Below are 15,421 nucleotides of genomic sequence, written 5' to 3'. Positions count from 1 at the left end.
CACAAGCACATGTGTCTGTGCCTCAGCAAACAGTTACGCCTTAAAGAAACGCAAGACTACTGATTTATTGGCTTAAGAATATAGTTTTCTAATGTTTATATGAACAGAAGTAGCTTTATGAAGCAGAGCAATAGGCGGCTTCCAAGCATTGTTTATTTCTGCAACGTACACAAAATATCTCATTGTGAAGACTACATTGTGAGGTTTATTCACTAAACGGTGAGTGGTGGTTTTACACTCACTTCACTATTCATCATGAGGGGGCAACACTAGCATGTTACCCCGGCAAAAAAGGGCTGAGCTGGCCCTGTATATGATGTATGTGTATAATGTATAAGTCAGCGGGTGAGAAGACTTCTCATTGATCTAACCCTTCCTGATTTAACTATGCATTATACAGGGCCAATCAAGCTCTTCCTGTAGAAGCTCACTAGGGTTGGACCTTCATAATGCATAGGAAACTCTTCCTTTACTGAACAGAACCCTGTGTGTCTGTCATTTTGGGTAAATGTGGATGACATGTTTCCTTTATGATTATGATACATCAGTGGTCTACAGGATTACAGCACAAGCAATGCAGAATCATCTAACTCTATCCTCCATAATATAACATCACGCATCAGATAGAGGGAGAACCAGAACACAAGAGGGAGATACAGGGAGAACCAGAACACAAAAGCGACATCATTAAGCGTATGCATTTGCATAAACCGGATTACAACGGCTCATGTAAAAGGATTTCTTAACAGTAAAAATGATTACATTTGGAGGAAGGTAAATCTATTCACTATTATTTTGTACTTTAGACAGTTCACAACGGGATGCAGCTAAAGCAAAGTGACGTTTTCCACAATAGTCTTATCCATGGTAAGAATGACTACTGTGTTAAGACATCGCTGGCTCAAGGACACAAAGGGCAATGGTGATGGTGGCACACTCTTGTTTCAAATGTTAAATTCAGATATTCGCTTAGCGTGTAAACTGGTACATTTTCAACTCACAAGCATATATTTAGATACCTGACTGGCCCTTCCTGCGAGCTTTGATACTAAACACTGAAGTTTAGTAGACAAAAATGTATACTGATGTTATTGGAAGATGCCAAACTGGCCACCAACTTCCTAACGGCAAACTTAAGAAATCAGAGAAGGTCCAGATGCGCTGCTGGGCCCTGTGAGAGAGGGGTATTACAGACCTTTTCCACCAGCTGTCTGTGAAGAATGCCATAACTGTGAAATTAAACTCGATCCACGGAAAAACCCTCAGGCCACACGTAGTTCCGACGAGAGCCGTTTTACACAATGCATGGGGGTCTATTTGGAACTCATCAGACGCAATTGCTAGGATTTCTGAACACCATCTGCATCTCAACGCACTTTGGGATTTTTTTTTGCCAGTGTCCTAGATTTTACAACCGCATACAGTGTCTTTTGCCAACTGGGTCAAATCCATCCACTAAGACTGGGATAATATAAATATGATCATTAGAGACTGGCATGTGTTTATATACCGAATGGTGCAGAAATACATTTTAGTCACCGACAACTACTGCATCTTACAAAAGGAAACAGCGCCGGTGGTTACTGCTTTGCATACTACACATCATTCTTAGAAGTTGTCACTTCTTAAATAAACAGGATACGGTGCCTGAAGGCTCAGTTGGCAATTAACTGGCAAGCCACCATTTTAAAAAAAAAAAATGGCCCCGCAAATCAGAACCCTGTGGCCCTCAACTATTTTCTACAGGTTAAGAGCTTCAGAAGCCTAAAGGGAGCACTGCATAAATATAAGCGTTTCTCCACGCTGAATCGTACCTTTAATAATCTGCCTCCTACTATACCGAACTCATGGGGAAATTATATAGCAAGATTATACTGAGATACAAAAAGCCCCGTTTGACAGTAAATTAAATCCCAACACGTCACAGACCACTAACTAATATGAGTGGATCAGGCGTTTAACATGTGAGATTACTTGTGCTCAACAAGTCACAGCTGTATTTTAGCTATATCAGATGCTACAGACAATAAGTGCAGTGGGTGTTAGTATGTAAAGCTGCGAGACAGCTGCACCGGGTCACTCCAGCTAACATTAGGGGCATTTGTGTTTTAATTTTCAGACAGCCTTGGTTCTCATGCACTAGGAATGTGTGAATTTGTCAGATTCTGACAAAAGGAATGAAACAGACTATTTATTAATCACTTAACAGAATAACATGATTCCAAAACATGATTAGCCATACACTAACGAAGATTCTGGCTGATTCAGTTCGTATAAGCACGTTACTGCAACTCAAAAAAACAGCACACTGAAGCAACTTAACAAATGCTCATGTTACTGGAGAGAGTGCAGGCTTACAGGGACCACTGACCTAGTATTTGGCCAGAAACAAAAGAAAGAAATAAAAGCATCCCCTACTTGCTGGACCTATCATTTTACAAGCCTCCCCTGTCTCTGGAGTTTATTCCCTAAACAGATATTTGGCAGATTGGATGGCCCTGCATCAAGTGTATTTAATTCAATGACAAGTTTTGAAATTTACCATACAGATCGAATCATGCATTATGAGGGACTCAGTCACGCCTCCTTGCAGATTGGTAACACTTTATAAAGAATAACTAATATAAGGAGCTGAAACCTCAGCTCTCCTGCAACTTTCCGTTCCAAGTCCCGCTTTGTGTTGCTGCTTTTAGCTGCCCATTTTCCCAGAGTGATACTGTCCCGGTGGATCCGTCAACCCGGTGTACGGACTTCAAGCCACCGGCTTCGTCTTTTCAAAACGCACAGTAGGCAGACCCGTCGCTCCTGGAGGAAACCGAGGTTCAAGCTGTCCCTTCTGACGCCCTGCCAGCGTGGACCTGCTTATGACACTGGCTGAAATGTCAACATCTGCTTAATAAAAAGAAAGTCAATTCTCACTGCAAGATACTACAATAATATTTATTGATTTGAAGAATCCCATGGGAATGGATATCGGATATCCTGCTATTCTTATTTTACTAACAGAACAAAAACAACCCATTAATGTCTATAATGGTTTTTAAATAATTCAGCCCTTTTTTGGCACTAGTGCTTTTTAGCTTTTAAACATCCATTTCTAAGTTATCCACAGAGAGGGAAAAGCCGACGATGACCTGTGTGTACGTTCTAACACTGCATGGTCATTCTGAAGAAAACCTATGATAAAGCCTCTTACGTGACAAACACATATGTTGATTTTGGAAACCTTAAATCTGTAAACCCTATATGGGGGGGGGCATGATTACAGAACATCTGTCTCTATGCATTACTCAGCCTACTCGGTGCTGAAAGGCATCTGAACATACGTAGGCGTTAGTGTGGCCAGAAAAGTAAAAATGTGTTTTTTGTTTTTAATTGACAAGATTACATTTCCTTGCCTGTATGTGAAAAGAAAAAAAAACTAATGAATGCAAAAAAACTAAAACCAGATTGTTCATCTCCAAATTTTTAATTAAAAAATAAATAAACAATGGTTTGATGGGGTTCAGGTTTGATACCTGAAGCACACAAAAAAAAAATTTTTTTTTAGAAAGGCTGGTGGTAAAATTGGTGCATGGAAAGTGTTAAAATACCGGCATTTGAAATACACTGGGATGTCTAGTTTTCAAAAATATATGGTTTGATGGGGATAAATTGCATTGGCCAGCTATACACGAAATAGCACATGGGGCAGAATGACCAGATTTGGAAATAGCAAAACACTGCTTGTACTTATTGCCCAATAACGTGCAAAAAAAAAAAAAGAGGGTATTTCTAAACTCAGGACAAATAGCTGAATTTATTTAGCAGGTTTTTTTATTAGCTTTTTTGGATGAGTAAAATATTTTTCAAATAAAAGTGAGAAAATGTTTGAATTTTTTTCTTTATATATATGATATATATATATATATATATGATCAAACAAATAGTATGTGAAGGGGTTAATACATGTTGCCTTTGTCTCTGGAGCAGGGGCGTCCAAGTTTTTTCTGCAGTGGGCCACTTCATCAGAATTGTATACGTGCGCAGGCCGCACTCATTTTTCACTGTGAGAAAATACGGCCTTTAATAAAATATGCAGATTAAAATAAAGTAAATAACACAAAACCTTTACTTTTCCTCTCACTGATTTCTGGGCCTAGAAAGTTTTGTGACTACAAATGCAGGATTCTGGATAAGTAAAAATAAAATAGTTCTATTTATTTTAGCGATGCACTAAAATGAAAATTCTGGACCAAAACCAAAAATTCAGGGTTCACTTAGCCGAAACTGAAAATGACCCCCCACACACTTTTAATAAAAGTAAGTCACACACCAAAATTGTACAAAAAATGATATATTATGATTGTTAACAGCAATCTCAGGCATACCCAGATTCCAGCATGTACTGGTTGGCTGGGCATTGTACCGGTATTTTTTTGTCCAATTTTAGTGTGTAACCACCCTTTTATTAAAAGTAACACACCACAACTGGACAAAAAAAAATCAACAATATGACTTGGCATGATAGGAGTGTGATTGCTAACAGCAAACACACTCTTTTTATACCCAGGCAACCAGTAAATGCTGGAACCTAGGCATGATGGGACTGTGATTGCTGTTAGCAGATTGCGGTTATTTGTTAGCAATCACACTCCTATCATCCCAAGTCAGCCAGTACATGCTGGTACAGGGTGGCTGTAAGTGCAGACCCCATGCTGCTGGCAGCATCAATACACAAGGGGGCAGCTAGCCAGGTTTCAGCATGTACTGGCTGACTTGGCATGATAGGAGTGGGATTGTTAACAGCAATCACAGTCCCATCATGCCTAGGTTCCAGCACTTACACATCCATGCTATCACACACACAAATTCATTCATTCACAGATTCATTCCCTCAATCAGGCATACTCATTCAAACACACTCCTCCCCCCTTACCTGCACTATAGCTCTCTCAATGCCGATCACTGACTTCAGCAGGGGGCGCGGCCTCCCTCGTTCTCCCCACAGAGGAGGCAGGACTGGAGCAGAGAATAGACCCTCCCACAAGTAAGCAGCAGGGCTCTTGTGATTCTGGCTGCCGATCTCACGCGGGCCGCACCTCGAGGTCCCGCGGGCCACATGTTGGATGCCCCTGCTCTAGAGCAATTATAAATCACTTTTTTTATGTCATGCTGGAATGATGCTAGAGTCTGACAGTTTCAAAAAACGACACGCAGGGAGTGGAGAATGAATTAAGTAGTTTGGCAGAATTTGCCTCCGACACCAAAGTTAACCATATCTTGCCTTTAGCCCAAACGTCTCCAAAGCAGAGGCTGAGTTATACACTCAGTCAAAATTCTAGGTTTTCCCAGATACTTGTATAAGTGGTATGAAAACATGAATCCCAAAATGCAACAATAACACTTTAGTAGAAAAAAAGAAATGCATGGGAGTTTATTAACTGGGATTAAACCTTAACTGATTCTGACACTTAAAACCATCCCAGATGATGTGGATTTTATTAATGGTCTACTTTGAAACTTCCCAGATTTATATTTTTTCCGTTCTGAAATAACACCTGCTTCTGCCAAAGGCATAGCCTGGGCACTTCATGCAGCCTTCCGTCAGTTCCTATGATGCTTTCATAAAAAATTGTATTGCAATCCTCCAGTCAGCTCAAGCATGCTATAATGGCCAAAAGTATACGGACTCCTTTCCTAATTATTGAGTTTAGGTGTCACACCCATTGCGAACAGGTATATAAAATCAAACACACAGGCATGTCATAGACAAACACTGGAAGTAGAATGGGTCATACTTCAGATTTTATAAGCGGCACTGTTGTAAGATGCCACTGCTGGCTCTGCGAAATGAAAGCGTCTAGGAGTAACAGCAGCTCAGCCGCAAAGCGGTAGACCATGTGCACTCATGAGTGACCATCCAGCTGCCGAGTGCTGAAGATCGTAAAAATCCCCGTGCGCTGCCAGGAGAACGCTACCTACCAGAATACATTGTGCCTGATGTAACATTTGGTGGACGAGGGATAGCTGTAGGGTGCAGTTTTTATGGTTTGGACTATGCCCCTTAGTTCCAGTGAAGGGTAATGTTAATGCTACAGCATACAAATACATTTTAGACAATTGTATGCTTCAACATTTTTGGCATCAACTTGAGAAAGGCGCTCTCCTGTTCCTGGATGGCTGTACTCCTGTCTACATAAAGCCATGGTTGGATTTGTCTGGTGTTGAAGAACTTGACTGGCCCGCAGAGAGCCCTGACCTCAACCCCATTGAACACCTTTGGGATGAACTGGAACGGAGTTTGTGAGCCAGGCCTTCTCGTCCATCATCTGTGTCTGACCTTACAAATGCTCTACTGGATGAATGGTCAAAAACTCACACAGGAACACTCAGACATCTTGGAAATCCTTCCCAGTAGAGTTGAAGCTGTTATAGCTGCAAAGGGGAGGGGACTTCCAAATAAAGGCCAATAGTTTTGGAAAGGGATGTCCAACAAAGGTCATACAGGTGTGATAGTCGTGTATCTACAGAGGTCATTTAGTGTAGGAAGACATAAAACTTCCTGTCTCCTTTGTGTATTGTGTGCACATGCACTCCAAAATTCGAAATGGCCAATGAGGGACACTCTTCTTTTAGGGGGTGTGGCTAGGGGGCAGAGTTTTAATAAGACTTTTTAAGTGGCTTTGCAACCTATCAATAGCTTTTGCCAATAGTAGTAGAACACCATGATGCATTCATACCAGGAAAAAAATATGAGCTCCTAGAAGAACATCAGGGGAGTTCCAAACAAAAAAAAGGACACTTGGAGGGTACGCATACATCAATGTAAGAATTAGAACACAAAAAGCGACAGCTGCTCTTAAGCTGCATCAACCTATTCCAAAAGCAGACTTAAATAAACACAAAAGAAACAAGCTTGATATCTATATAACACGTCTAATGTTATAGATTGTGTACTAATAAACTGAAACATGAAATGGTATCTTTCACTTGGTCAAAGCTCAGAACAGTGCAGAAAGCCAACATAAAGTGACATCTTTTGTTTTATCAAAATAAACCACAAGTGATGTTTTCAAAACCACACTAGAAGGAAGCATCTTATAAGATACAACCAATGTATTGTGAAATACAGCAAAGGAAAGAAATAGATTCTGTAAAAACAACACCTGCCTGACAAAATTCTGAAATTCAGACATTCCGCGTAAATCGTAAATGTATCAGAAGAAATGAACCACGTGAAACCTGCAGTTTGTCATTTCAGAATTTCTAGTAGACAACAGAACAGCAACAGATTGTAGTCCTATTGCCACAGAAGCCATCTGAGCGGTCAGGTGAACGTTACGTTGGTGCTACGACCACTTTGAAAGATCTACTGAAACATCCTCCATATTTTATTATTTAGCAGTAGTAGTCTTTAGACATGCTTTAATCAAACTAAGGGTAATCACAAAGCAACATCTTAATAGGGTCTATTCACTAATGCCTGCATGAGATGTGAAGTTTCAACTAACTCACTTTGCTATTATTAGGGCCAACCTTATATTGTTCCTGCAGTGTATAATGTGGTTAATAGGTAATTCTCTTCAGCCACTGAATTATGCATTATACAAGACATGCCCAGACCTTCTTGCTGGAGCAGTCTGCCATTATTGGCCCTACTGACATAAAGAAGTTAAAACTGTAAAGTCAAGTATGGTGATTTCTCATTTCAGGATGCAAGGACAACTGGGGGTGCTTTTACAGAATGAAAAAGTTTAGAAGAATATTGGCTATATTCTATAATAACATGATACTACTACAGGGCTCGACAAATCCCAGGCGCCAGGTGGCCATGGCGACAGAGAATTTTGTCCTGGCGCCTAGGTGTTTGTCAGCCTGTTACAGCCACAAAAAAATGCCACGCGGGGGCGCTGCTGCTGCTGTCTGCCCAGCCACTCAGAGCCCGCCCCCAAGCCTGTGATCACTCCCACGGAGTGATCCTGTAGGGTGAAAACGCAGTTGCTGGAAAACCAGCAATCGCGTTTTCAGCTGCCACAGGCAGCTTCAGGGAAGGTGGTTGAGTGTTGATTGGGTCCCCACACAAGTGTGGGGACCTGACACAACATCCCCCTGCTGCCTGATCGCTCCATGAGAGCGAAAGTGCAGCGTTAACCCCTTCAATGCCGCAATCGCGGCATTTTAGAGGTTAATTCCCATTTTGTACGAGGCTCAGCAACAGCAAAAACGAGCCCCCACAAGCCCTGTGATGACTCCTGTAGGCATGGAAGCCTACAGCAGTCATCGGAGACTCCACCCTGCAATGGCTGGTCTATAGACCAGCAATTGCGTCCCAGCTGCCAGAGGCAGCTTCAGGGACAGGGGGAGAGGGTTCTTCGGTCTCCACATGAGTGTGGACACCAGCCCCAACCCTCCCCTGCTGCCTGATTGCTCCATGCAGCGTTAACCCCTTCAATGCCAAAATTGTGTATGACACATTCGTGGCATTGCAGGGGTTAACATTTGTCCCCACAAGCTTGTGGGGACCAAATATCAGTCAATGCTGTGCTCCAATGGAACATCAGTATTGAAAGAGTTTAAAAAAAAAACAAAAAAAAAATCAAGAAAATAATAATAATAATAAAAAAAAACAAACAAACAAAAAAAAAGCACTGACCTGAAAGTCCAGGGTGCTTCCAGGTCAAATGCTGTGAGTTTAGTAAGCGGGCTGATGATGGCTCCTAACCTTTTTAGCTGGCGCCTAGATTCACAACAAATTTGTCAAGCCCTGTACTACTATGCATTCAATGCACAAAGCACATTTTTCATGATTATATATATATATATATATATATATATATATATATATATATATATATATATATATATATATATATAAATAATGGTATTGGAACGCAATATTTTAGATTTGATTGGCTTAATGGACTGTGTTTCTAATACCGCTAGAATGAGATCAGACTAAATGGCATATTGTACAGATTCCCTACTGTTCCATTTTTTTATCTCTTTCTTATTTTGCTGTCGTCTTTCCAGTTCCGACATCAGCTAGACGGATTGCCACTGGCAAGGACAGGTCCCACAAAAGGTGCAACCCTGAACTTCACAGCTAGAAGAGAAAACAAAGGGAGTGTGCAATACTTGTCCTCAATGTCAGTGCTGCAATTACTCACAATATATCGCGGCCCTGTATCAAATGGAAAATATCACATAAAAACCTGAAGCATTACAATACGACACTGCCACAAACACCTTGGCATGATTGAGAATAACGTACTACTTGCTGTGGTAAGAGATGACGACTTACCACTGTTTCCCGGTGGCTGCAATGAATCTCCAGTCAAGCTGCACCATCCAACCGGAAAGACGTCCCGCGAGTCATATTTGCACCAGTAATCAAATGCGCCTCTCCATCCGTCAAACGTAATAAATACTTCGTCACCTTTCACATCACCAATTGTAGCTGGGCAGATTAGGTACGGGTTTTTTCGGTCCACAGCTTCCAATTTCATTCCAGTCTTGAAGAAATTTTGAGATGGTTTCTGTGGTTCCTAGAACACGATCGATTGTATTAAAATCTGAAGCACAATTGTCTGCAATATACATTCATGAGTTTGACAAACCCCGCCGTATATCTCATTATTCTTTCTTAAAGTTGCAGGTACCAACATGCGACAGGACCATAAAGAAGTCAAATGCTCGGAGGAAGCGCGTTTGTCTATGTACTTCATGGACTATCATTTGTCTGTGTGCTTCATGGACAATCAGCGGATTTAGGACACAGCAGGAAGTGAAGAGTGAGAAGGAAAATTGCCTCCAAAGGTATTACAGGTTTATTAATTCTCTTAAACTATCATTTAGGTGCAATGAATGTTTTCCATTTCTGCTAAAATTATGAAGGAAACCTCAGTGATATTGAAAGAATAGTCTGCGCGATTGTTCTTCTACTACTCAAAGACCATGCTGTCTTACCAATTTTGCAGATTAGCAAAAGCCACATGGCAACTACTTTGTAAGACTTTGTGGTGTTATATTTTTCACAACAAGAATACCATAAAGCATATTATTCACCAGCTTAAATTTTAACACGTGCAGATTTCTAAAAATTATTTTTTTTACCTTTTTAAAGCACGACGCTGGGGCCATCTCAGCTCCGTTTAGAGTTTTCAATAGAAACATTGGCCAAGAGGATGCATTCATCCGAAATCCTAAGTAAGTGCAATAAACAATGTAAAATAAACTGGATACGCTGACCCATACCTCCCAACATTCAACATGGCCAGGCAGGGGCCGTATTCTTTTAGCAAGTATGGTTACAGACAGGTCTTTATACCTGGACTTCTTGTGTTACTTGGTGATCTATTAATACCTACTTATGAGATTGAGTAAGAAAGAATAAAATAATTACTTTATTTAAATATTTTAATTTAGACAAAATGAATACCTTTATTCAGAAACATCTGTGGAAGAGTTCTCTAAGCTCCTGAGAAGCTTGTGGCCTAACATCTATTCTACATTACCCCCCAAAGCGGCATCATTTTTTACTAAAGGCACCATCTTCTCTTAGGATAACATGACTATATTAAGTTTAAAACCATATTTATGACGTCTATGTACGCATAACCCTTAGGGCCATAAAACACTTTGATATATACCCAGCAATCACTAGGAGGAAAAGAGGAACATCAAGTGAGGGAAGGGGGACAGGGGATTTGGATCCCAAAAAGAAGCACTTGGGGAATAACTTTAGCTATTTAGGAACCAATTATTATTATCTTTTATTGATATAGCGCCCACAGTTTACGCAGCGCTTAATACAATACATAAATTCAAGGGATATTACAAGATGAGAATTGACGGGCTAAGACAAACCGATACATTAGGTGGAGAGAGCCCTGCTCACAAACCAATGCCACTTAAAGACTGGAGTTTCACAATTTAAAATGTTATTGTTTAGTCTGACACTAACATATCATTAGCTCTTAAATATACTTATACATTCATTATTTTTGTGGTCATAAATACGTTCTGCATTTCCCTAGTGTCCATTTTTGTTGCCCTTCTTCCTGAACAATATACTCCAAGGTCTTGTATAAAATATAAGAAGCAACGTCCACATTTTTTAATTACTAGTATCAGATATAAAAATGAGTTTTCAAAACATTGTGCTGGTTTTTTCTCTTTTAACCCCTTAAGGACAATGGGCGGTCCCTAAACCCATTGAAAACAATGCATTTTGAGCCCGTACATGTACGGGCTTTGTCATTAAGGGGTTAAATAGTTCTAGTGTTTTCATTACATGTTTTCAGGAAGCTGTATATTCACTATTTGCATTTGTTCTAGATCTGTTATCTCAGTCCTAGTCAAATACCCTGACTCCTTATCATACTGCCTGTGGAAATTGATACAATGGCTCATTGTTAGCCACCCAGTTGGGCTTGTTATAAGTGATTATATAGCATTGCTACCATATTTTTATATTTTACCAAAGGATGAGCATCAAGGCTCAACGAGGTCGTGAAGGTTAAGAAGAAAGAAGAAACCGTGCACTTGAAAAGATGGAGTAGTCACTTAACTAGGGTGGGCAGTCTCGGCAAATGTAGAAAGCAACATGACCTATGGCAGTACACGTGTAGGAATAAGTATACTTTCATTCATTATACTCACCCAGAGGGGGCTGGAGCATATCTCCCTTTTTCTCACAGGTACCAACGTGCTGTATGTCGGCAGAGTCCACCAACCTCCAAAAGTCATTCTTATCATCACTTCCATCCAGTCGTAATCGCAGCCGAGCTCCTGTTATCCCTATAACAGTGGCTATACACACAGAGGTAACGTTTCGGGGATCGTGGGCTTCCAGTTTCATGCCAACTTTAAAATCATTGCTTGGTGGAGTCCTGAACTACAGAGAGGAACATTTTGTAAAATAAAAATCTCAGTTAAAGATACGTGTAGAAACATGTCTTTGTCAAATTAAAAGATAAGCACATGGACCATAGCAGATAATGCTTAAGACTTATTGAAAACAGGAAAGGGACTTTGTCATGGGAAGTGTAGTCCGGCTACCAGAAAAGTAGGGCTATAAAATATATTTTAGCTATAATAATTGTATAATTGGTAAAATCATCCCTAGCCGCAGAGAAAAACTCTAATTTTGTGTTAAGCTGGTATGGTGATATGGTAGGTTGCCACAGTGGAAGTGAGCACCATACACGCTGCTGACGTTTTTCAGACTGATCAATGTCCGTGGAAACCAGGTAAAATAAGAGGGAGTTTTAATTATATTTATATATTAAATGTTAATAGGTTTTTATAATTTAACAAAATGTAAATGTAAAGCGAGCGAACAAAAGAAAAAATCTAAATGAAATCAATATTTTTTGGAGCAGTGGACGGAAGAACAAGAATATGGAAGATAAGAAGCGGAGCGGCACAGCACAGAGAGACAGGGACACAGAGACATTACGGGAGAAAGTGTGAGAGCTTGAATGAGAGAGTAAATGAGAGTGTGAGAGAATGTGAAAGTTGCCGTAAACAACACCAAACATCTTTTCTGAGTAAAAAAGACCCCAATTTTCATCCAAAATGAAATTGTCAGGAAACAGAAATTGTCGTCGTTTACATAAGTCTAACTTGTACTATTGCATAAAACCAATAGGGATTTAAAAACACAATTGGAGATAACACTGCTTTCTCTACTTTCAGCTACAGAAATCTATGCTTCTTTTTAAATTCATATGTATTTTAACTATTTCTCCTTTTTTATTCTGTGTACGACTTCCTTTTGGCTGAAGGTTTACTGCTATCATCTCAGCAAACTCAACGCTTAGTCTAGAGGCTTCCTGCACTAACACAGCAGAGAAACAATACTCTGCATATCCGCACATTACCTCTCCAACCAATTAAAGAAGCAGTAGTCTGGTTATTATTATATTATTGGGAACACTATGGCGTCTACTCAGAACAGATAGTTAGCTAAGAGCTCCCACTAGTGTTGATGTTTCAAAACAGTGAGTGGGCCTGCCATAAAACTCTGTACACAAAATGTATGTGTGCATATGTCAGGGCTTGACAAATTTGTTGTGAATCTAGGTGCCAGGTAAAAAAGTTAGGAGCCAGTATTTTTTTAAACTAACAGTTGGTCAGGAGTGATCTGATCATCATCAGCCCACTTACTAAACTCACAGCATTTGACCTGGAAGAACACTAGACTTTCAGGTCAGTGCTGTTTTTTTGTTTTTTTAATTATTATTATTATTTTTAACTCTTTCAATGCTGATGTTCCATTGGAGCACAGCATTGACTGATATTTAGTCCCCACAAGCTTGTGGACAAATGTTAACCCCTGCAATGCCACGAATGTGTCATACACAATTGTGGCATTGAAGGGGTTAACGCTGCACTGTCGCTCTCAGGGAGCGATCAGGCAGCAGGGGGGTGTTGGGGCTGGTGTCCACACTCATGTGGAGACCGAAGAACCCTCTCCCCTGTCCCTGAAGCTGCCTCTGGCAGCTGGGACTCAATTGCTGGTCTATAGACCAGCCATTGCAGGGGGGAGTCTTTGATGACTGCTGTAGGCTTCCATGCCTACAGGAATCATCAAAGGGCTTGTGAGGGTTCGTTTTTGCTGTTGCTGGTCTGCCTGGGCTACCAGGCAGACCACCAGCAGCAGAGCCCCATACAAAACGGGTATTAACCCCTAAATGCCGCAATCGCGGCATTGAAGGGGTTAACGCTGCACTGTCGCTCTCATGGAGCGATCAGGCAGCTGGGGGGTGTTGGGTCAGGTCCCCACACTTGTGTGGGGACCCAATCAACGCACAAACCCCTTCCCTGATGCTGCCTGTGGCAGCTGAAAACACGATTGCTGGTTTTGCAGCAACCGCCTTTTCAGCCTACACGATCACTCCGTGGGAGTGATCTCAGGCTCGGGGGCGGGCTCTGAGTGGCTGTGCTGTCTGCCCAGACTCCTGGGCAGACAGCAGCAGCAACAGCGCCCCCGTGTGGTGACTCAGCCTCTTACATCCACAATTTTTTCTGGATGTAAGAGGCTGACAAAACCTAGGCGCCAGGACAAAATTCTCTGTCGCCATGGCGACCTGGCGCCTGGGTTTTGTCGAGCCCTGGCATATGTATATATCATATATATATATATATCTATATCATATATCTATATCTCATATTCTACAGCGCTATACAATGGGTAAGCAGGAGATAATAAGTTCATAACATAGCAATTTGACTTTGACAGGGCCCTGCTTAAACAAGCTTACAAAATCTGCTTTCTTACAGAGATCTTTCTGTGACAAAGGAACGCAAACTATGCTCGAGCTATGCAAATAATATTTAATATTTTGGTTTCTGGGTGTTTCATGCAGAAATTGGACAGTCAAAAGTAATCACATACATATGTGCTTCACTATAAATAAATAAAAAGGAAAATTAGGTAGACACACCAGGGGAAATCATTGTTTGCATTACTCTTCAATTCATATGAAAAGTGAATAAGATCATCAGTCTTGCTGCTGTGAGACAAGGAACTGGATTAGCCTTTAAAAGACTTTCCCAGGAAACATCTCTGATGCCCTATAGAAGTGTATAATCTCAACAGGTCACACACATATATATATATAATATATATATATATATATATATATATATATATATATATATATATACATATATATATATATACATGCTACCAATAACAACCAATTGATAGATGTCAACAAGATCTACTGTTTTCCAGGTGACAAAGACTTGTCAATGTTTAAATCACTACTATTTGCTTTAAGAAGACTTTAACATGAAATGTTACCATTATGCGTCAGTGACATCAGTAGTGAATATTAAATAGAAGATGATACAAAACAATTCAATTAAAAGTCAATCAATCTAGATTCCTCTTGTATCTGTATGTCAATTGTTGTATTGTACCTGTCATTATCTGTAAACTTTTCACCTTGCACAGCGCTGTGGAATCTGTCGGCGCTTTAGAAATAAAGAATAATAATAATATCTGCCAATTTTACATTCTCAGCATGCAGTCTGCTATGTCGCCACCATGTGTTACATACTGGTATTACATATTCACGTAAGGGCAGATTGAAGTGTATTTTATTGCATGTATTAATATTTTGCAGAAATGTTGTGATTTTAATAAGCCACAGAAACAGATAGTCCTTACACCCTACTTTACAGCTGGACAACACATAGAATATAGGAAAAGGTCACTGGTCAAGCCCCAAAAGATGGGAAGCTAACAGAGAACGTGAGGCTGCACCTATTGTAATTGTTATTGCGTACCTGTCTGAAACAATGAGAGGGTGCAGCCACAGAGCCAGTCTCCTTCAAGTATTCATCCCAGTTAAAAGATCCTAATTGGGGGAAGAAAGACGATATCAAATGTTATGCGTTAAAATGAGTGATCCACGCAAAATATTCC

At 40.4% G+C, this 15,421-nt stretch overlaps 1 protein-coding gene across 1 annotated transcript in view; it reads right to left on the bottom strand.

The window, feature by feature from the left end:
* The window catches only part of LOC128472900 (sex comb on midleg-like protein 2), a 43,233-nt gene that overhangs the window by 11,953 nt on the left and 15,859 nt on the right, over positions 1-15,421 (bottom strand). Inside the window, exons 4-7 of the mRNA XM_053454877.1 lie at positions 15,283-15,353; positions 11,644-11,878; positions 10,096-10,184; positions 9,284-9,527 (exon numbers count right to left, since the gene is read on the bottom strand). Of these exons, the coding sequence (XP_053310852.1) occupies positions 9,284-9,527; positions 10,096-10,184; positions 11,644-11,878; positions 15,283-15,353 (639 nt within the window). The remainder of the gene's footprint in view (positions 1-9,283; positions 9,528-10,095; positions 10,185-11,643; positions 11,879-15,282; positions 15,354-15,421) is intronic.

Source organism: Spea bombifrons, chromosome 2, assembly GCF_027358695.1.
Source record: "Spea bombifrons isolate aSpeBom1 chromosome 2, aSpeBom1.2.pri, whole genome shotgun sequence".
In the NCBI taxonomy this organism is placed as follows: Eukaryota; Metazoa; Chordata; class Amphibia; order Anura; family Pelobatidae; genus Spea; species Spea bombifrons.
Note: the sequence above shows the minus strand (reverse complement) of the source record. Positions and strands in the feature narration are given on the sequence as shown.